The sequence below is a fragment of the Aegilops tauschii genome, chromosome 1 (genome assembly GCF_002575655.3).
Source record: "Aegilops tauschii subsp. strangulata cultivar AL8/78 chromosome 1, Aet v6.0, whole genome shotgun sequence".
NCBI lineage: Eukaryota > Viridiplantae > Streptophyta > Magnoliopsida > Poales > Poaceae > Aegilops > Aegilops tauschii.
In genome coordinates this window covers 435,709,268-435,726,539 of record NC_053035.3, presented here as the reverse complement: position 1 = coordinate 435,726,539, position 17,272 = coordinate 435,709,268, and the positions used below count along the sequence as shown (strand labels likewise).

Sequence of the window (17,272 nt, the reverse complement as noted above, 5' to 3'; positions counted from 1 at the left end):
AGCTATATTTGTTGAGTCACTTGGGATAAATATATGTTGATCACTATGAAGAATCTTAGGATGATAAAACCAAGATCATTCCCTCTAAAACAAGGGGAGGTAAGGAACTGCCATCTAGCTCTGCACTTGATTCACCTTCTGTTTTAAGTAAGCTTGCAACACCACAACCTGTTATTATTTCTGATATGTCGCAAGTAATTCATGATGCTACTTCTACTATGAATGATGCTACTGATGATGCTAGTACTTTGCTTGATAAGACTGTGCCACTAGGTGAATTTCTTGATGAACAACTTGCTAGAGCTAAAGAAATTGAGAATGCTGAAACTGATGAAATTACTAAAGTTGATGAAATTATTGAAACTGAAAATTATGATTCACCTATTGGAACTAGTGCTCCTGGATATGAATTGCCTGAGATACTTGAGGGTTATGTTATGGATGGAGAGGTAGCTAGGGACTTTCTTGCTTGTAAGGATAGAGATGATCTTAAGAAGCTGCTATGCAAGTTGAAAGAAAAATCTTTAAATGCTAGAATGAAATATGATCCTAAGTTTGCTACTTCACCTATCTTTATTACTAATAAGGATTATGAATTCTCTGTCGACCCAGAGTTAATTACTTTGGTTAAAACATATCCTTTCCATGGCTTTGGAAGATACCCCAAACAAACCCCTCAAAGGATTGTTTTCCATACTGACAAGTAACAGCAAATTTCAGCACTCAGTATAAATGTTTCCTTACCGAATTCCACTTACCAAAGGCGCTTCACTCCCCGGCAACGGCACCAAAAAAGAGTCTTGATCACCCACAAGTATAGGGGATCAATTTTAGTCCTTTCGACAAGTAAGAGTGTCGAACCCAACAAGGAGCAGAAGAAAATGATAAGCGGTTTTCAGCAAGGTATTCTCTGCAAGCACTGAAATTATCGGTAACCGATAGTTTGGTAGCAAGGTAATTTGTAACGAGTGCAAGTAGCAATGGTAACAAAGGTGCAGCAAGGTGGACCAATCCTTTTTATAGCAAAGGACACGCTGGAACAATCTCTCATAATAAGCAAAGCGTTCTCGAGGACACATGTGAATTATCATCTAGTTACTTTCATCATGTTTATTTGATTCGCGTTCGCTACTTTGATGATTTGATATGTGGGTGGGCCGGTGCTTGGGCGTTGTTCTTACTTGAACAAGCCTCCCACTTATGATTACCCCCTCTCGCAAGCATCCGCAACTACGAAAGAAGAATTAAGATAAATCTAACTATAGCATGAACCATATGGATCCAAATCAACCCGGCCCTTATGGAATAACGCATAAACTAGGGTTTAAGCTTCTGTCACTCTAGCAACCCATCATCTACTTATTACTCCACAATGCCTTCCCTTACGCCCAAGTATGGTGGAGTGTCATGTAGTTGACGTTCATGAAGGAAATATGCCCTAGAGGCAATAATAAAGTTGTTATTTATATTTCCTTATATCATGATAAATGTTTATTATTCATGCTAGAATTGTATTAACCGGAAACTTAGTACATGTGTGAATACATAGACAAACTAAGTGTCACTAGTACGCCTCTACTTGACTAGCTCGTTGAATCAAAGATGGTTAAGTTTCCTAGCCATGGACATGAGTTGTCATTTGATTAACGGGATCACATCACTAGAGAATGATGTGATTGACTTGACCCATTCCGTTAGCTTAGCATACGATCGTTTGGTACATTGCTATTGCTTTCTTCATGACTTATACATGTTCCTATGACTATGAGATTATGCAACTCCCGAATACCGGAGGAACACTTTGTGTGCTACCAAACGTCACAACGTAACTGGGTGATTATAAAAGTGCTCTACAGGTGTCTTCGATGGTACTTGTTGAGTTGGCATAGATCAAGATTAGGATTTGTCACTCCGATTGTCGGAGAGGTATCTCTAGGCCCTCTCGGTAATGCACATCACTATAAGCCTTGCAAGCAATGCAACTAATGAGTTAGTTGCAGGATGATGTATTACGGAACGAGTAAAGAGACTTGCCGGTAACGAGATTGAACTAGGTATTGAGATACCGACGATCGAGTCTCGGGCAAGTAACATACCGATGACAAAGGGAACAACGTATGTTGTTATGCGGTTTGACCGATAAAGATCTTCGTAGAATATGTAGGAGCCAATATGAGCATACAGGTTCCGCTATTGGTTATTGACCGGAAACGAGTCCCGGTCATGTCTACATAGTTCTCGAACCCGTAGGGTCCGCACGCTTAACGTTCAGTGACGATCGGTATTATGAGTTTATGTGTTTTGATGTACCTAAGGTAGTTCGGAGTCCCGGATATGATCACGGACATGGCGAGGAGTCTCGAAATGGTCGAGACATAAAGATCGATATATTGGACGACTATATTCGGACACCGGATGAGTTCCGGGAGTCACTGGATATTTATCGGAGTGCCGATGGGTTATCGGAACCCCCGGGGGATATAATGGGCCAACATGGGCCTTGTGGGAGAGAGAGGAGAGGGCCTAGGGCTGCCCCCCCCCCTTGGGAGTCCGAATTGGACAAGGAGGGGGGCGGCGCCCCCCCTTTCCTCCCTCTCTTCCTCTCCTTCCTTCCCCCTTCCTAGTTGGACTAGGAAAGGGGAGTCCTACTCCCACTAGGAGGAGGACTCCCCCTCTCCTTGGCGCGCCCCAAGGCCAGCCCGGCCTCCCCCTTGCTCCTTTATATACGGGGGCAGGGGGCACCCTAGCACACACAAGTTGATTGTTCCAAGCCGTGTGCGGTGCCCCCCTCCACCATAATCCACCTCGATCATATCGTAGCGGTGCTTAGGCGAAGCCCTGCGTCGGTAGCAACATCATCACCGTCATCACGCCGTCGTGCTGATGGAACTCTCCCGCGAAGCTCTGCTGGATTGGAGTTCGTGGGATGTCATCGAGCTGAACGTGTGCTGAACTCGGAGGTGCCGTGCGTTCGGTACTTGGATCGGTCGGATCGTGAAGACGTACGACTACATCAACTGCGTTCTCATAACGCTTCTGCTTACGGTCTACGACGACACTCTCCCCTCTCGTTGCTATGCATCACCATGATCTTGCGTGTGCGTAGGAATTTTTTTGAAATTACTACGTTCCCCAACAGTTCACATGACACCACTAAAGAAAGCAACAACATACATATCATCAAAAATATCGAACGAATACCAAATCCACATGATTCTTGTAACAAGACTTCTCCCATGTCCTCAAGAACAAAAGTAACTACTCACAAATCATATTCATGTTCAAGATCAGAGGGGTATTGAATATCGTCAAGGATCTAAACATATAATCTTCCAACAAATAAACCAACTAGCATCAACTACGAGAAGTAATCAACACTACTAGCAACCCAGAGGTACCAATCTGAGGTTTTGAGACAAAGATTGAATACAAAAGATGAAGTAGGGTTTGAGATGAGATGGTGCTGGTGAAGATGTTGATGAAGATTGGTCCTCCCACGATGAGAGGGTTGTTGGTGATGCCAATGGCGTCGATTTCTCCCTCCCGGCGGAATTGCTCTGCCGGAGAGCTAAAGTGCTCCTGCCCAGGTTCCACCTCGAGACGACGGCCCTTTCTTGATATTTTCTCGGTCAAAACCCTTCATATTAGTAGAAGATGGGGGCCAGAGGCCAGCTGTGGGCCCCACAAGGCATCAGGGCATGCCCGGGGGTGGCCACGCCCTGTTGCCTTGTGGGCAACTGGTGGGCCCCCTCTGGTACTTCTTTGTTCCAGTATTTTTATGTTACATAAAAAAAATTCCATGAAATTTCAGGTCATTTGGAGTTGTGCAGAATAAGTATCTCCGATGTAGCTTTTCCAGGTCCAGAAGTCTAGCTACCGACAATTTCCCTCTCCATGTAAATCTTGCAAATTAAGAGAGAAAAGGCACTAGAATTGCATCACAAAGTATTATAATGATCAAAAAACATTATAAATAATAGTAGGAAAAATGAACGTACCAGTCACCAGTTGTTTGTCCTAGTCGTCGGCCTGCACTCGGTCCTGGCCTCCTTTGTATGGAAGTTCAAAGAGGAAAAACCCAGAGAGAGATAAGAATCATACGAAGGAGAAAGAGGAGATATAAGCGCGCGAGAGAGAGAGAGAGAGAGAGAGAGAGAGAGAGATGATCCAAATCATCATGCCCCGAGGGGTCTAGCTCGATGCCTCCACATGGTAGACAGAGCGACATGAAAGGGAAAAGTCGATGGCATGGGAGGAGAGGAAGGGAAGTTGTAGGTGAAGCATGTCATGGTGTTGGAGTGAAGGAAGGCAAGAGCACGGGAGTAGGGAGGCGATGTGTGGCTGCATCAAGGTAGAGCTTGGTTCATGGTGGAATTGCCCGTCACCGATGGTGGCAACGGCCATGTCATCACTGTTGGAAATATGCCCTAGAGGCAATAATAAAATGGTTATTATTATATTTCCTTGTTCATGATAATTGTCTATTGTTCATGATATAATTGTGTTATCCGAAAATCGTAATACATGTGTGAATACATAGACCACAACATGTCCCTAGTGAGCCTCTAGTTGACTAGCTCGTTGATCAACAGATAGTCATGGTTTCCTGACTATGGACATTGGATGTCATTGATAACGGGATCACATCATTAGGAGAATGATGTGATGGACAAGACCCAATCCTAAGCATAGCACAAGATCGTGTAGTTCGTTTGCTAGAGCTTTTCCAATGTCAAGTATCATTTCCTTAGACCATGAGATTGTGCAACTCCCGGATACCGTAGGAGTGCTTTGGGTGTGCCAAACGTCACAACGTAACTGGGTGGCTATAAAGGTGCACTACGGGTATCTCCGAAAGTGTCTGTTGGGTTGGCACGAATCGAGACTGGGATTTGTCACTCCGTATGACGGAGAGGTATCTCTGGGCCCACTCGGTAATGCATCATCATAATGAGCTCAATGTGACCAAGTGTTTGGTCACGGGATCATGCATTACGGTACGAGTAAAGTGACTTGCCGGTAACGAGATTGAACAAGGTATTGGGATACCGACGATCGAATCTCGGGCAAGTAACATACCGATTGACAAAGGGAATTGTATACGGGATTGATTGAATCCTCGACATCGTGGTTCATCCGATGAGATCATCGTGGAACATGTGGGAGCCAACATGGGTATCCAGATCCCGCTGTTGGTTATTGACCAGAGAGTCGTCTCAGTCATGTCTGCATGTCTCCCAAACCCGTAGGGTCTACACACTTATGGTTCGGTGACGCTAGGGTTGTAGAGATACTAGTATGCGGTAACCCGAAAGTTGTTCGGAGTCCCGGATGAGATCCCGGACGTCACGAGGAGTTCCGGAATGGTCCAGAGGTGAAGAATTATATATAGGAAGTCCAGTTTCGGCCACCGGGAAAGTTTCGGGGGTCACCGGTATTGTACCGGGACCACCGGAAGGGTCCACCGGGTGGGGCCACCTATCCCGGACCCATGGGCTGAAGAGGGGAAGGGAACCAGCCCCTGGTGGGCTGGTGCGCCCCCCTTGGGCCTCCCCTGCGCCTAGGGTTGGAAACCCTAGGGGTGGGGGGCGCCCCACTTGGCTTGGGGGGCAAGCCACCCCCTTGGCCGCCGCCCCCCCTTGGAGATTGCATCTCCCAGGGCCGGCGCCCCCCCAGAGGGCCTATATAAAGGGGGAGGGAGGGCAGCCACACCCAAGCCCCTGGCGCCTCCCTCTCCCTCCCGTGACACCTCTCCCTCTCGCTGAGCTTGGCGAAGCCCTGCCGAGATCCTCGCTACTTCCACCACCACGCCGTCGTGCTGCTGGATCTCCATCAACCTCTCCTTCCCCCTTGCTGGATCAAGAAGGAGGAGACGTCTTCCCAACCATACGTGTGTTGAACGCGGAGGTGCCGTCCGTTCGGCGCTCGGTCATCGGTGATTTGGATCACGACGAGTACGACTCCATCAACCCCTTTCACTTGAACGCTTCCGCTCGTGATCTACAAGGGTATGTAGATGCACTCCTTCCCTCTCGTTGCTAGTAAACTCCATAGATTGATCTTGGTGATGCGTAGAAATTTTTTGATTTCTGCTACGATCCCCAACAATCACACCCACGACGCCCAGGGCACGCAAAAGGAGACACTCCTACAATCTCTCCCACGCCTGTGACTGTGAGCACCGTGGTGCTCCTCTTTGCTCTCTACCTCCATCTCTCGCCCACAACTAGCGATAAGGAACATGATGGGTGGAAACCCCTCATCTAGATCAAGACCAGGTGGGAGCGAGTTTGGCACCGTGAGCCGAAAAGAAAGGAAACCACAATGCAAAAAAGATTGCGAGGTACACCCGATGACATCTGCGTTTAATTTCCGTGCGACTAAGAGCTAAAAAAATGAAAGATCATATTATTACGACGAAGATGTACCATCACAATCGCATACTCTACTACTTCGATGAGATAATATCACATGAAAACCGAGTTTCAAAGAAAACTTCGTGAAAATCACATTTGAAAGTTTCAAAAAAATCTAAAAAAAATACAGGATGTTAAGAGGGTGATGTTCTAATGCCGTGCGAAATTTCAAGTTCAAATACATTACCAATTACGAGCCATGAAAAAAACAAATTCAGCAATAAATAGTGATGTTTACCATTCGACGCTACTCAATGTTGATTTTGTAATGTGTCTGAACGTAGAAATTTCACATGCTAATTGAACATCACATTCTTAACATCTCGTATTTTTTAAGTTTTTTTCTAAAGTTCAAAACATCATTTCCACAAGGTTTTCAGCGAAACTTTTCCATGTGATATTCTCTCCTACTTTGATTAAGGGAAACGTTTGGGGCCGGGGCGCCGGCCGAACCACTCGGCCGGTCGCGTGCGACCCGTGCGATCCCCTCCTATCGTATGGCCAGCCTTTTTCCGCGTGGATGGGACACGAGGCTGACGGGCCCACCAATCGCTCGCCATTAAACGCCCCACGCGGCTGCGCTGCTTCCTCTCTCTCTCTCTCATCTCGCCGGTCCCTATCTCAGTTGGCCGTCCTCGTCGCCGTTCGCCGTCCCCGCCAGCCGTCCTCATCGCCGGTGGCCACCCGCACCGACCGTCCTCGTCGCCGTTCGCCGTCCTCGCTCGCCAGCCTCGGCGGAAGCTGGAACCGCGTCGTTTCCTGCTGCAACTGGTGCCCAGGAGAGCTGCCATCATGGATGGCGAGCATGGTGACGGCAAGCTGCGAGGACGGCGGCGCTGTTCCGAGCAACACTGCAGACGTCGTGTTTTGTGCTACGTGCTACAACCAATGTCACATTTTGCTACAACCGGCATCCCACTCAGCTACAATCGGCGTCGCTTTTGCTACCACGGTTTGAGTCGACGAGCTCATAAGCCATGGCCGCACGCGCGATGGGGCTGAGCACCGATGCTACCATGATAGGGGGCATCACCTGCGAGCTCACATGCAAGTCACCCATGGCTTAGAAGCTCGACGGCGAGCTGGGAGCACCATGGGAGACTCCCCTTGATGTTGCAACGGGCGGTCTGGAAAGCTACAACCGATGCAAAAAAAAAAGCTTCAACCAGCGACGGCTGGAGGTGGAAGAAGATGACAAAACGCTGCAGTTTTGCTACATGCTTCAACCGGCATAGATTTTGCTACAACCGGCATAGCATTTTGCTACGACCGGCGTCACGTTTTGCTACAACACATAACTTTTCTCTGGTTGCAATGTCAGGTTGGAGCTTTCTTTCTTAATGATTGAAACTTTTTCATACACGGTTGAAGCTTTTTCCGTCCACGGTTGAAGCTTTTGTGTAAACGATTGAAACTTTTTTGTTTTGAGCAGCCCTTGGTTAAAGCTCTCTCTCTCTATCATCTGGTTGAAACTTTTTTCATCTAAGGTTGAAGCATTTTGCGTCAACGGTTGTATCTCCTCGTGAATCGCAGTGCCAGTTGAAGCTTTTTCATCTAGGGCTTGAAGCTTTTCCATCCAGGGGTTGAAGCTTTTTTAACAACGTTTGCAACACAGAGGGTGTGCGACGGTTCAAGCCTTGCCTCGGTTCAGACGTGAGCTCGTCTTTGAGGGCGCGCGTCCGGTGATCTTCACCGCCGCAACTCCGACCGTCGCAGCGGAGTTGCGACCATCGCCGGGGGAGCTGCAACCGGCGCACACGCTGCTGCATGCGCCGAGCCAGCATGAAACACAGGTGGCCACCGGCGGCGAGGGCGGCAACCGGTGGCGAGGGCGGTGACCGGCGCCGGGGGCGGCCAAGCCCGGTGGTGCTTCGAGTCTGGGTGCCTCGCTCATCCATGGCGGCTAGATGTGTACACTAGCGAAGGAAGAGATGAGCTGCGTTGACTTGGTGAGGATTAGATCTGACGGTTAATACAGAGGTAAATCGGGCGGCTGCGGTGCGACCGGCCGAAACTTTCGGCCGGCACACCGGCGCAGATTACTGCCCTTTGATTAATCTCCCCAACTACGCACGTGCTTCCCGCAGGCGAGAGGGGGGAAAAATGGTGCCGATGAACAGTTGACCTCTCGTTCTCGATCTACCCTCCTCCCTTTTTTCCTATTTCCACTCCTCCGCGCGGTTAAGTTAAACGAGACTCCAAACTGAACACACCACACCACACCGCCGCAGCCGAGCCCAGCAGCAGCAGCAGGGCATCGCACTCACCGACGCGGCCCGCCTCCACCTCCGTTGCCCGCCGTCGCCGCCCGCGACGGCAAGTGCGAGGCCGGGCACCCCAGTCCCCACAGGAGGCGGCGCCACACGACTCCGGGATCTCGAGGTAGTTGCCCGCTCCCCGCTGCTTCCCGCTCCCGACGCTTTCTCCCCCCTTTTTCTCCACCCTCGCGCTTGTTTGGCGCCAAAGGGCTGGAGAGTGTGACGAATTTTGGTTAGGATTTGGGGCTTTGAGTATCAGATCTCTGGGCGATCAGGTGCGGCGCCGGAGGTTGGTGGTGAATGCTGCAAGTTTTCGGTTAAGGTCTCGCAAGTTGGGATCTTTTTAGATGCGAATCTGTCTCAGAGGTGGGAAAATCTTGAACCGACCTACTTGGGCCTGCTTACTCGGATCTCTAGAATTTTTGCCAATGTGTAGTTAGTTCTTTTGGGATGTAAAGGCTGTGACAGTCAAAACCACATGTCCTGCAAATTGCAGTTTGCATTTCAACCATAGTTGATGATAGTGTAGGATTCCAAACCTTTTCGCACATTGCATAATGGTAGGCATAGTTCAAGTCCTGATTCATCTAACTGAGCGATGCTGGTCTTTCCATCTACACTGAGCAGGTAGCTTGAGTTATTGTGCAGCATATAGTGTTTTGCCTGTGTTAAATTGCTCATGAGATCAGTAAACTGCTATGGACATATGAAGCACGGCTGAAGAAGCCCCATATTGTTTCATACCGGTGAATGATCAGTGTTTTGTCTGTTTCAGATCTTAGTATCCCTAGAGATGGAAGGAAGAAAGACAGGTTTATGGTAAACCCTGGTAAATATTCGTGGGAGGTCAGCAAGTGGCGGCCTGATTGAGACTGCTACAACACTTTGAGGTTCATCTCCAGTTAACTAGTGATGCCGAGGATGAAGGTCCCAAAGCGTTATGTCATAGTGTTGCTGACATTCATCTGCACAAATGTCTGTTACATTGAGCGTGTGGGTTTCTCGATTGCGTACACCGTTGCGGCTGATGCAATCAATGTGAATCAAGCAAACAAGGGCCTGATACTCTCCATGTTCTATTATGGTTATGTTCTGTCGCAAATTCCTGGTGGATGGGCAGCTCAGAGATTGGGAGGGAGACGTGTTCTGCTGCTGTCATTTCTGTTATGGTCTTTGATATGCGGTCTAATTCCACTGGACCCCAACAGAGTAGTCATTCTGGTCCTTTCTCGCCTTTTTGTTGGTGTAGCACAAGGTTTCATATTTCCTGCCATTCACACTGTCCTGGCACAATGGGTGCCACCGCAGGAGCGCTCTCGCTCAGTGTCGTTAACCACCTCAGGGATGTACCTCGGGGCAGCTTGTGGCATGCTGTTTTTTCCAAGTCTGGTGAAGCACATGGGACCCCAATCTGTATGTTTAGTCGAAGCAGTACTTGGAGTAGCATGGTCTGTAATATGGTTGAAGTTCTCCAGTGAGCCACCTCGCACTGACCTTCCAAAAGTGGCAATGCCAAAAGTAGCATCTCGGGAGAAGATTAAGGCGCAATCAACAGGGGTTGTTGCACCTCGCACTGTAAAGATACCATGGCGAAGAATTATCTTCAGTCTACCTGTTTGGGCAATTGTCGTGAACAACTTCACCTTCCACTATGCCTTGTATGTTATCATGAACTGGCTGCCTACCTATTTCGAACTGGCCCTTAAGCTCAGCCTCCAGGATATGGGATCGTCAAAGATGCTTCCCTATTTCAACATGTTTATATTCTCCAACATTGGTGGAGTGGTTGCTGATCACTTGATTACAAAGAGGATCTTATCAGTTACCAAGACAAGGAAGCTCCTTAACACCATTGGGTTTGTTGTCTCGGCTGTTGCACTTATGGCCCTTCCTTCATTCGGGACGCCCTCAGGGACTGTGATCTGTTCATCTGTATCCCTTGGTTTTCTGGCTCTAGGAAGAGCAGGGTTTGCAGTGAATCACATGGATGTTGCTCCAAAGTTCGCCGGCATAGTGATGGGGGTTTCAAATACAGCTGGGACATTGGCTGGGATAGTTGGCGTTGGCCTCACGGGAAATATTCTGGAGGCTGCAAAGGCCTCTAACATGGATCTAACGAACTCCGAAACCTGGAAAACAGTCTTTTTTGTTCCAGCATACCTCTGTATTTTTAGTTCAGTCATTTTCTTGATCTTCTCAACTGGTGAGAAGATTTTCGAATAGAGGATGATTATTTTTGCCTTTTCTTTTCTTCTCATTTACGGCGAGGCAGGATAGAAAAACGGGAAGCTCACATGTATTTATTCATTATCTGTAAGATTTCAGAGCTCAGACTGCATCCCACACATATTAAGTTATGTTATGTTAGGAAGAATAATACTTCTCTGTAGTAAATTGTGTTTTCTGGAATGATCATACGACTATGTTATTCCGGCTTGTTGATTGGCCTATTTACAACTATTCCATTGTGTAATTTATCGGGCATACATCATCTCTGTTTTTTAAGATATTTTCCTGGGGATAGGAAATAATGAGAATTGCGTAGCTAGAAGTCAGGATGACATGTCATTCTTTCTATCCTGGCAACATTTCGCTTGCTGGCAGGATCTGAAAAGAAAATGTAATTGGTCTATGTTTAAAAAAATGAAATTGCTATTTAAACATATCATAGCTAAATCTGACTGGGACATGGAAGGCTCCCTTTGGCTGTGTAGAGGTGCATTTTGTGTTTGATAAACCTGCTGGAAGATTTTTATTTCAGTGTAACTAAAGGGATCCCATTTTGTAAGCTGTAGAACTTGTGCCCTCATCCCTGGCAAGCTGGGATTTTTTTTAATTTTTTTAAACAAAGGCAAAAGATTTGCCTCATTCATTAATTAAGAGAGAAAGAGAGTTCATAGTGCAATACATCGGCTCGACAACATAGCCCGTCAGTACAAGCTGGGATGTGAAGCCTGCTATCGGTGGAGATCCATTCCTTTACATTCACCTGTTTTTTCTACTGCCTCTTTGATTCACAGGGTTTAAAAACCACATGAATAGGATATGGTTACATCTGCAAAATAGAGGACTGTGAAAACGCATAAATGTGCGTAATTGGTTGTTTGATTCGTAGGAATAGGAAAAACACAGTAATCCTAGAAAATCATGGTCAAATTAAGATTACAACTTATGCAAAGGTAAGATAAAGATAATATTATGCCACTTTTGGCATTTTGCCTTGTTCTTTGTGCATAGGAATGTAAAAAAGAAATTTCACCGGATTGTAAAATTCCTTCGATTTTCCTATATAGAACTCAAACCAAAGAAAAGTTCTTCCATTTTTCCTATGGTTCAATGCTTTGGATCAAATGGATAAATAGTGGGAAATCCTGTTCCTATGGTTTCTCGTACGCTTTCCTTACAAATCACAGAGACCAGCAATCCATGAATGTAAAATCCTAAAGAAAACTACGCTTTGCAACCAGTACTCATTACATATCCTGCTGCTCATTGTGTCCTCTCGTGGATTAAATTATTATTATTTTTGAACAAGTTCAGCAGGGCGGGATAGTGATCCATACAGGATTCATTAACAAACAAAAAGATTAGAAAAACGCAAAAGAAACGTCCACTACCTAAAACAAAATATCATGTGGAATGTGCTAGACATGATGATTGCATAGGAGAATATGTGTCTGCAAAAATAAAATAAGTCAGTACTCCGTATCAGTTTAGCCTACAAAAACGTTTTATATTTTGGTACAGAGGTAGTGCCAAACTCTGGAGCCTTAACTTCACAATTTGTGTTGGTCGGAGTATGCAATAGAACTGATACGTGCGTGGAAAGGTTCTATGTTTACTGAGAAATGTCATCTTTATGTGGCCATTCAGCATTACTGAGAAATGCCATCTTTATGTCGCCATTCAGCATAAAGCTGGAGGCCTTGGGGCATCTCCACGCGGATGACCAAAACTCCCGCGAATGTTCACACTAGACGGTCTGGACACTTTTAGCCATCCAATGTGGATCACAAAACAGGTTGAACTAGTCTAGACGTTCAAATCTCCGAGGTCGGCTCCAAATCGGGGGTAGCTCTAGGGGACTTCGGACGTCCGCCACGTCAAACTCCGACACCCCGGACCTACCCCAAAACCCCCTTTGACCAACTATAGAACCCTTCACGCATTCACACTGCTTGACTGGCTTGTTGCGTACCAGTAATCACGTCGGCACGTCACTCAAGAAGCCTACTCCAACTCTTAAAACCGGCCAGCTGGACGCCCCCAAACCCTATCCGCGCACTCCCCCTCCCAAAGCCACCGCACACACAGCACTCCCCACCGCCGGTCACAGTGATGGGCAAGAAGACTGGCGCCAAGAAGACCCAGGTGTGGTGGCTGGTAGATGGTTATCGCTTCGACCAGCCTCCGCCGCGCCAGGACTCTGGCTAGTTTGTGGTGCCAGCCGCGATCACTGGGCCCATCTCCATCCTCGGCTCCGTCCGCCATGAAGGATGAGCCGGTTCCGAACGTGGAGGAGGAGAAGCTACCCTAGCGGCAATGGACGATGAGTTCGCATGACACATGGAGATCATGTTGCGTTGCTCGTTGATCAACCACGGTTCGACGCGGTCGTCTGCAACCGCATTGTACATACGCAACTGCGGTGTCCACGTGCAACCGTCCCCACCAGGCCACCACCATGACACTCAATGGCGTCCGACACCCCATAAGCAGGAGCGGGCTCTGTCCCTACTGAGAAATGTCATCTTTATGTGGCCATTCAGCATTACTGAGAAATGCCATCTTTATGTCGCCATTCAGCATAAAGCTGAAGGCCTTGGGGCATCTCCACGCGGATGACCAAAACTCCCGCGAATGTTCACACTGGACGGTCTGGACACTTTTAGCCATCCAATGCGGATCACAAAACAGGTTGAACTAGTCTAGACGTTCAAATCTCCGAGGTCGGCTCCAAATCGGGGGTAGCTCTAGGGGACTTCGGACGTCCGCCACGTCAAACTCCGACACCCCGGACCTACCCCAAAACCCCCTTTGACCAACTATAGAACCCTTCACGCATTCACACTGCTTGACTGGCTTGTTGCGTACCAGTAATCACGTCGGCACGTCACTCAAGAAGCCTACTCCAACTCTTAAAACCGGCCAGCTGGACGCCCCCAAACCCTATCCGCGCACTCCCCCTCCCAAAGCCACCGCACACACAGCACTCCCCACCACCGGTCACAGTGATGGGCAAGAAGACTGGCGCCAAGAAGACCCAGGTGTGGTGGCTGGTAGATGGTTATCGCTTCGACCAGCCTCCGCCGCGCCAGGACTCCGGCTAGTTCGCGGTGCCAGCCGCGATCACCGGGCCCATCTCCATCCTCGGCTCCGTCCGCCATGAAGGATGAGCCGGTTTCGAACGTGGAGGAGGAGAAGCTACCCTAGCGGCAATGGACGATGAGTTCGCATGACACATGGAGATCATGTTGCGTTGCTCGTTGATCAACCACGGTTCGACGCGGTCGTCTGCAACCGCATTGTACAGACGCAACTGTGGTGTCCACGTGCAACCGTCCCCACCAGGCCACCACCATGACACTCAATGGCGTCCGACACCTGTAAGCAGGAGCGGGCTCTGTCCCCCCCCCCCCCCACCCCAAAGCAGTAGCGTTGCATCGACTATTCGACTACTACATCCAAGGAGGCGGCTCACACGACGTGTCGTCATCATCGGGCGCAAAAATGCATCTCTGAGGCAGAGGGCAGAGGCACGTCGAGAGCGGCGTCAGGCGCACCAGTCGGTCGCATTCGCGAAGACCCAGGTATCGCCAGTCTGTGTGCTTGCAGACCCATGCTCGAGGAGGCGTGGACCCTCAATCTATCCTATCCAAGACCATCGTGGAGTTTGACGCCCGGTGTCCTCGTTGTCTCAACGAGCAACTCCTCCGCGTATGGCTGGCCAAGTTTGAGCGCACAGTCCACCAACGAGTCGATGAGAGGCGGCGCGAGGCGGAGGAGGTGGAGCGTCTATTTCATAAGTGTGAATCCGCGGCTGGGGAAGGATGCCGCAAAGCCTGGTGCGCCTTCCTAAAATGGTGTGACGACGACGACAGTGCGAACGACCAGGGTGGTGCTGTGGCCTCGGAGGCCATGCCTACGAGGTCACCATCCACTACTTAGCCACTTAGCCTGGTTTAGATTAGTTTTAGTTTATTTTACGTCGAATTTGTTAAATTTTGCTGTTTTGCATGTAATATAACATACTTTGTTAAATTTCATATGTATTTCATGTTCATGTTGTTTAAAATGGGAGGGGCATTTGGTGATCACGTTCGATGGCCAACACTAGGTCATATGTTTGGGACACGTCCGGTCATGTCCGTGGATATTTGGGAGTGAAAATTTGGTGATCCACATTGGAGATGCCCTTAACTTTTTTAAGACAAATCTGGTGACATCCGTTTTATGCCATACTCCCTTCGTTCCATAATGTAGAGAACATAGATTTCTGATAAGTCAAACTAAACAAACTACACACACATACACATATATGAAATATAACTCATAATGTCTCTAGTGATATGCATTTTGTATTCTAAATATATGTGTATTTCTCTATAAATATGGTCAAAGTTTATAAGGTTTGACTTTTGAAAATATGTATACACATTACATTATGGAAGGGGGAGTACTAAACACGTGTCTCAACTTATACTAACTTTAGTACAAAGTTATATACTTAAGTTGAGACACTTATTTTGAGAAGAAGAGAGTATATATTAATTTGTGGCACTTTCTACAACACCACACTACTCATATTCCCTCTTTGGGCCCTACCCCCGCCAACACTCCCCACCGACACACGCACCCTTGGCCACCCATATGCCATGCTGGTCAAGAAAGAAGAGAGAATGGGAGGAGTATGAGGGCATGTCCAACGGAGATCACCTAACAGATCTTCTAAAATGTTGGCATACGCGTCCAAATGTGTTCACAAACATCTGATCTGACGGAAGCCATCCAACCGACGTCTCCCAAATTTTCCATACTTGTCCGACATTCTCTCTTTGTCAAATTGTCTATATCAATAGCAATTCGACCGTATATTTAAATAGTTGCAAACAAATGCAATTACTATCAAAAGCATCGGATGTGCAACAAGGTTTTTACAACTATCAAACCCAAAAGCAAAAGAACCAATTGTCCGAGCAAAAAGCTTCACCTTCTGGCGCTCCCCCCTCCTTTGCACAAAGCGTGCGATCATACCGTGCAAGTCCTGAACAAACCAGCCCGCATCGTAATCCAAATCTTCGTCCTTCACATACAAGATCATTGCTACTCACAAGCTTGCCTGGTCGCAAGCTTGCTCTCCTTGAGTTGGATATTTTTCTTTTGGATTTCCATGAACAAGCTAAACCTGTCCGCTCTCCTCGAGTTGGATATTTTTCTTTTGGATTTCCATGAACAATGCAAAACTTACGAGATCGAGGAGTGACGCGCTACTTGGCCACTAGTTTTTCATATGTACACTACAATGCTTTGTTGACGACCTCTTGAATGGTGTATCGTTGGTGCTTAGCGACTTCGGATTTCGATCATTGATCAATTCCTTGTTGCCGAGGTGCAATGCTTTTTCTCATGAAACCAATCGTGCACACTTTGCCAAAAAGCCGAGCCCTTTTTGCTCCGTGCCTTGAAGAGGATCAACACTTGTGCCCAACCGCTCCAAAGACAACAATTCATCCTCTTGCTCGAGTATGACAATCACCCCTTCTTATTTGCGTCTGCATTGGGCACATATGACTGTTGGGTGTCCGTCGGCGTATCTTGCTCCAATTATGGTGAGTAGTTGTCATCGACTTGCCTGTCCTCACGGTTGCCGCTGTTGTTGATCATGTTTATCATCGCCTCGTCGGTGGCTGCCGTTGATCTTGGAGAGGCATTCCGCAAGATAGTGACCGGACATCGCCGGACGAGGGTCCTCGGACAACAACCGCGACCGGGCGAGCATCGACGACTCAGTGAACACGTAATCACTGTTGAAGTCAATGGTGTACGGTGGAGGGTGGCCAGAGTTGAATGAAGCGGCAGAGTGTTGTGGCGATTGTTGTGTGTCAGGCTAAATATACTGCTAGGCAGCAAAGTAGTACGACTTCTTGTACTAGGTGGGTCAGGGCAGCATCGACATGATGATCCGCTGTGGAGGAGGAGCTCCTATTTGAGCGGACATTTGCACCTTCTTCTTCGCCCTCTCCTTCATGTGATGCTCTTGCCGTCCAACTTCTCTGGGTCCGTCATGGCGACGAACCTCGTGATGGGCTCCGACAGATCCATCGCGACAACGACGAGCAGTGGAATGGGCCAAAACATTATTTTGGCTAAACAATATTTCAAGAGGATCAGACCTCATAGCTCACCAGTTTCAACAGGTTTTTAAAATATTAGGTCTAAAAGGAATTGATGTGTCCAATGGCGAGTTCAGGCTGATAGTGGGAGCTCAGTCTCACATGAACGCATGACACACACACACACACATACACACACAGAGAGATGGTCGAATGGTTGGGGATGGTGATGGTACCACTATCACTTGATCCGGGGACCGATGAC

At 47.9% G+C, this 17,272-nt stretch overlaps 1 protein-coding gene across 1 annotated transcript; it reads left to right on the top strand.

The window, feature by feature from the left end:
• The first annotated feature begins 8,601 nt into the window (after positions 1–8,601).
• On the top strand, positions 8,602–11,102 carry LOC109773421 (probable anion transporter 7). The gene is made up of 2 exons (XM_020332112.4): positions 8,602–8,798; positions 9,450–11,102. Exon 2 carries the CDS (start codon positions 9,587–9,589, stop codon positions 10,895–10,897), a length of 1,311 nt encoding a protein of 436 aa, XP_020187701.1. The 5' UTR covers positions 8,602–8,798; positions 9,450–9,586; the 3' UTR covers positions 10,898–11,102.
• The last annotated feature ends 6,170 nt before the right edge of the window (positions 11,103–17,272 follow it).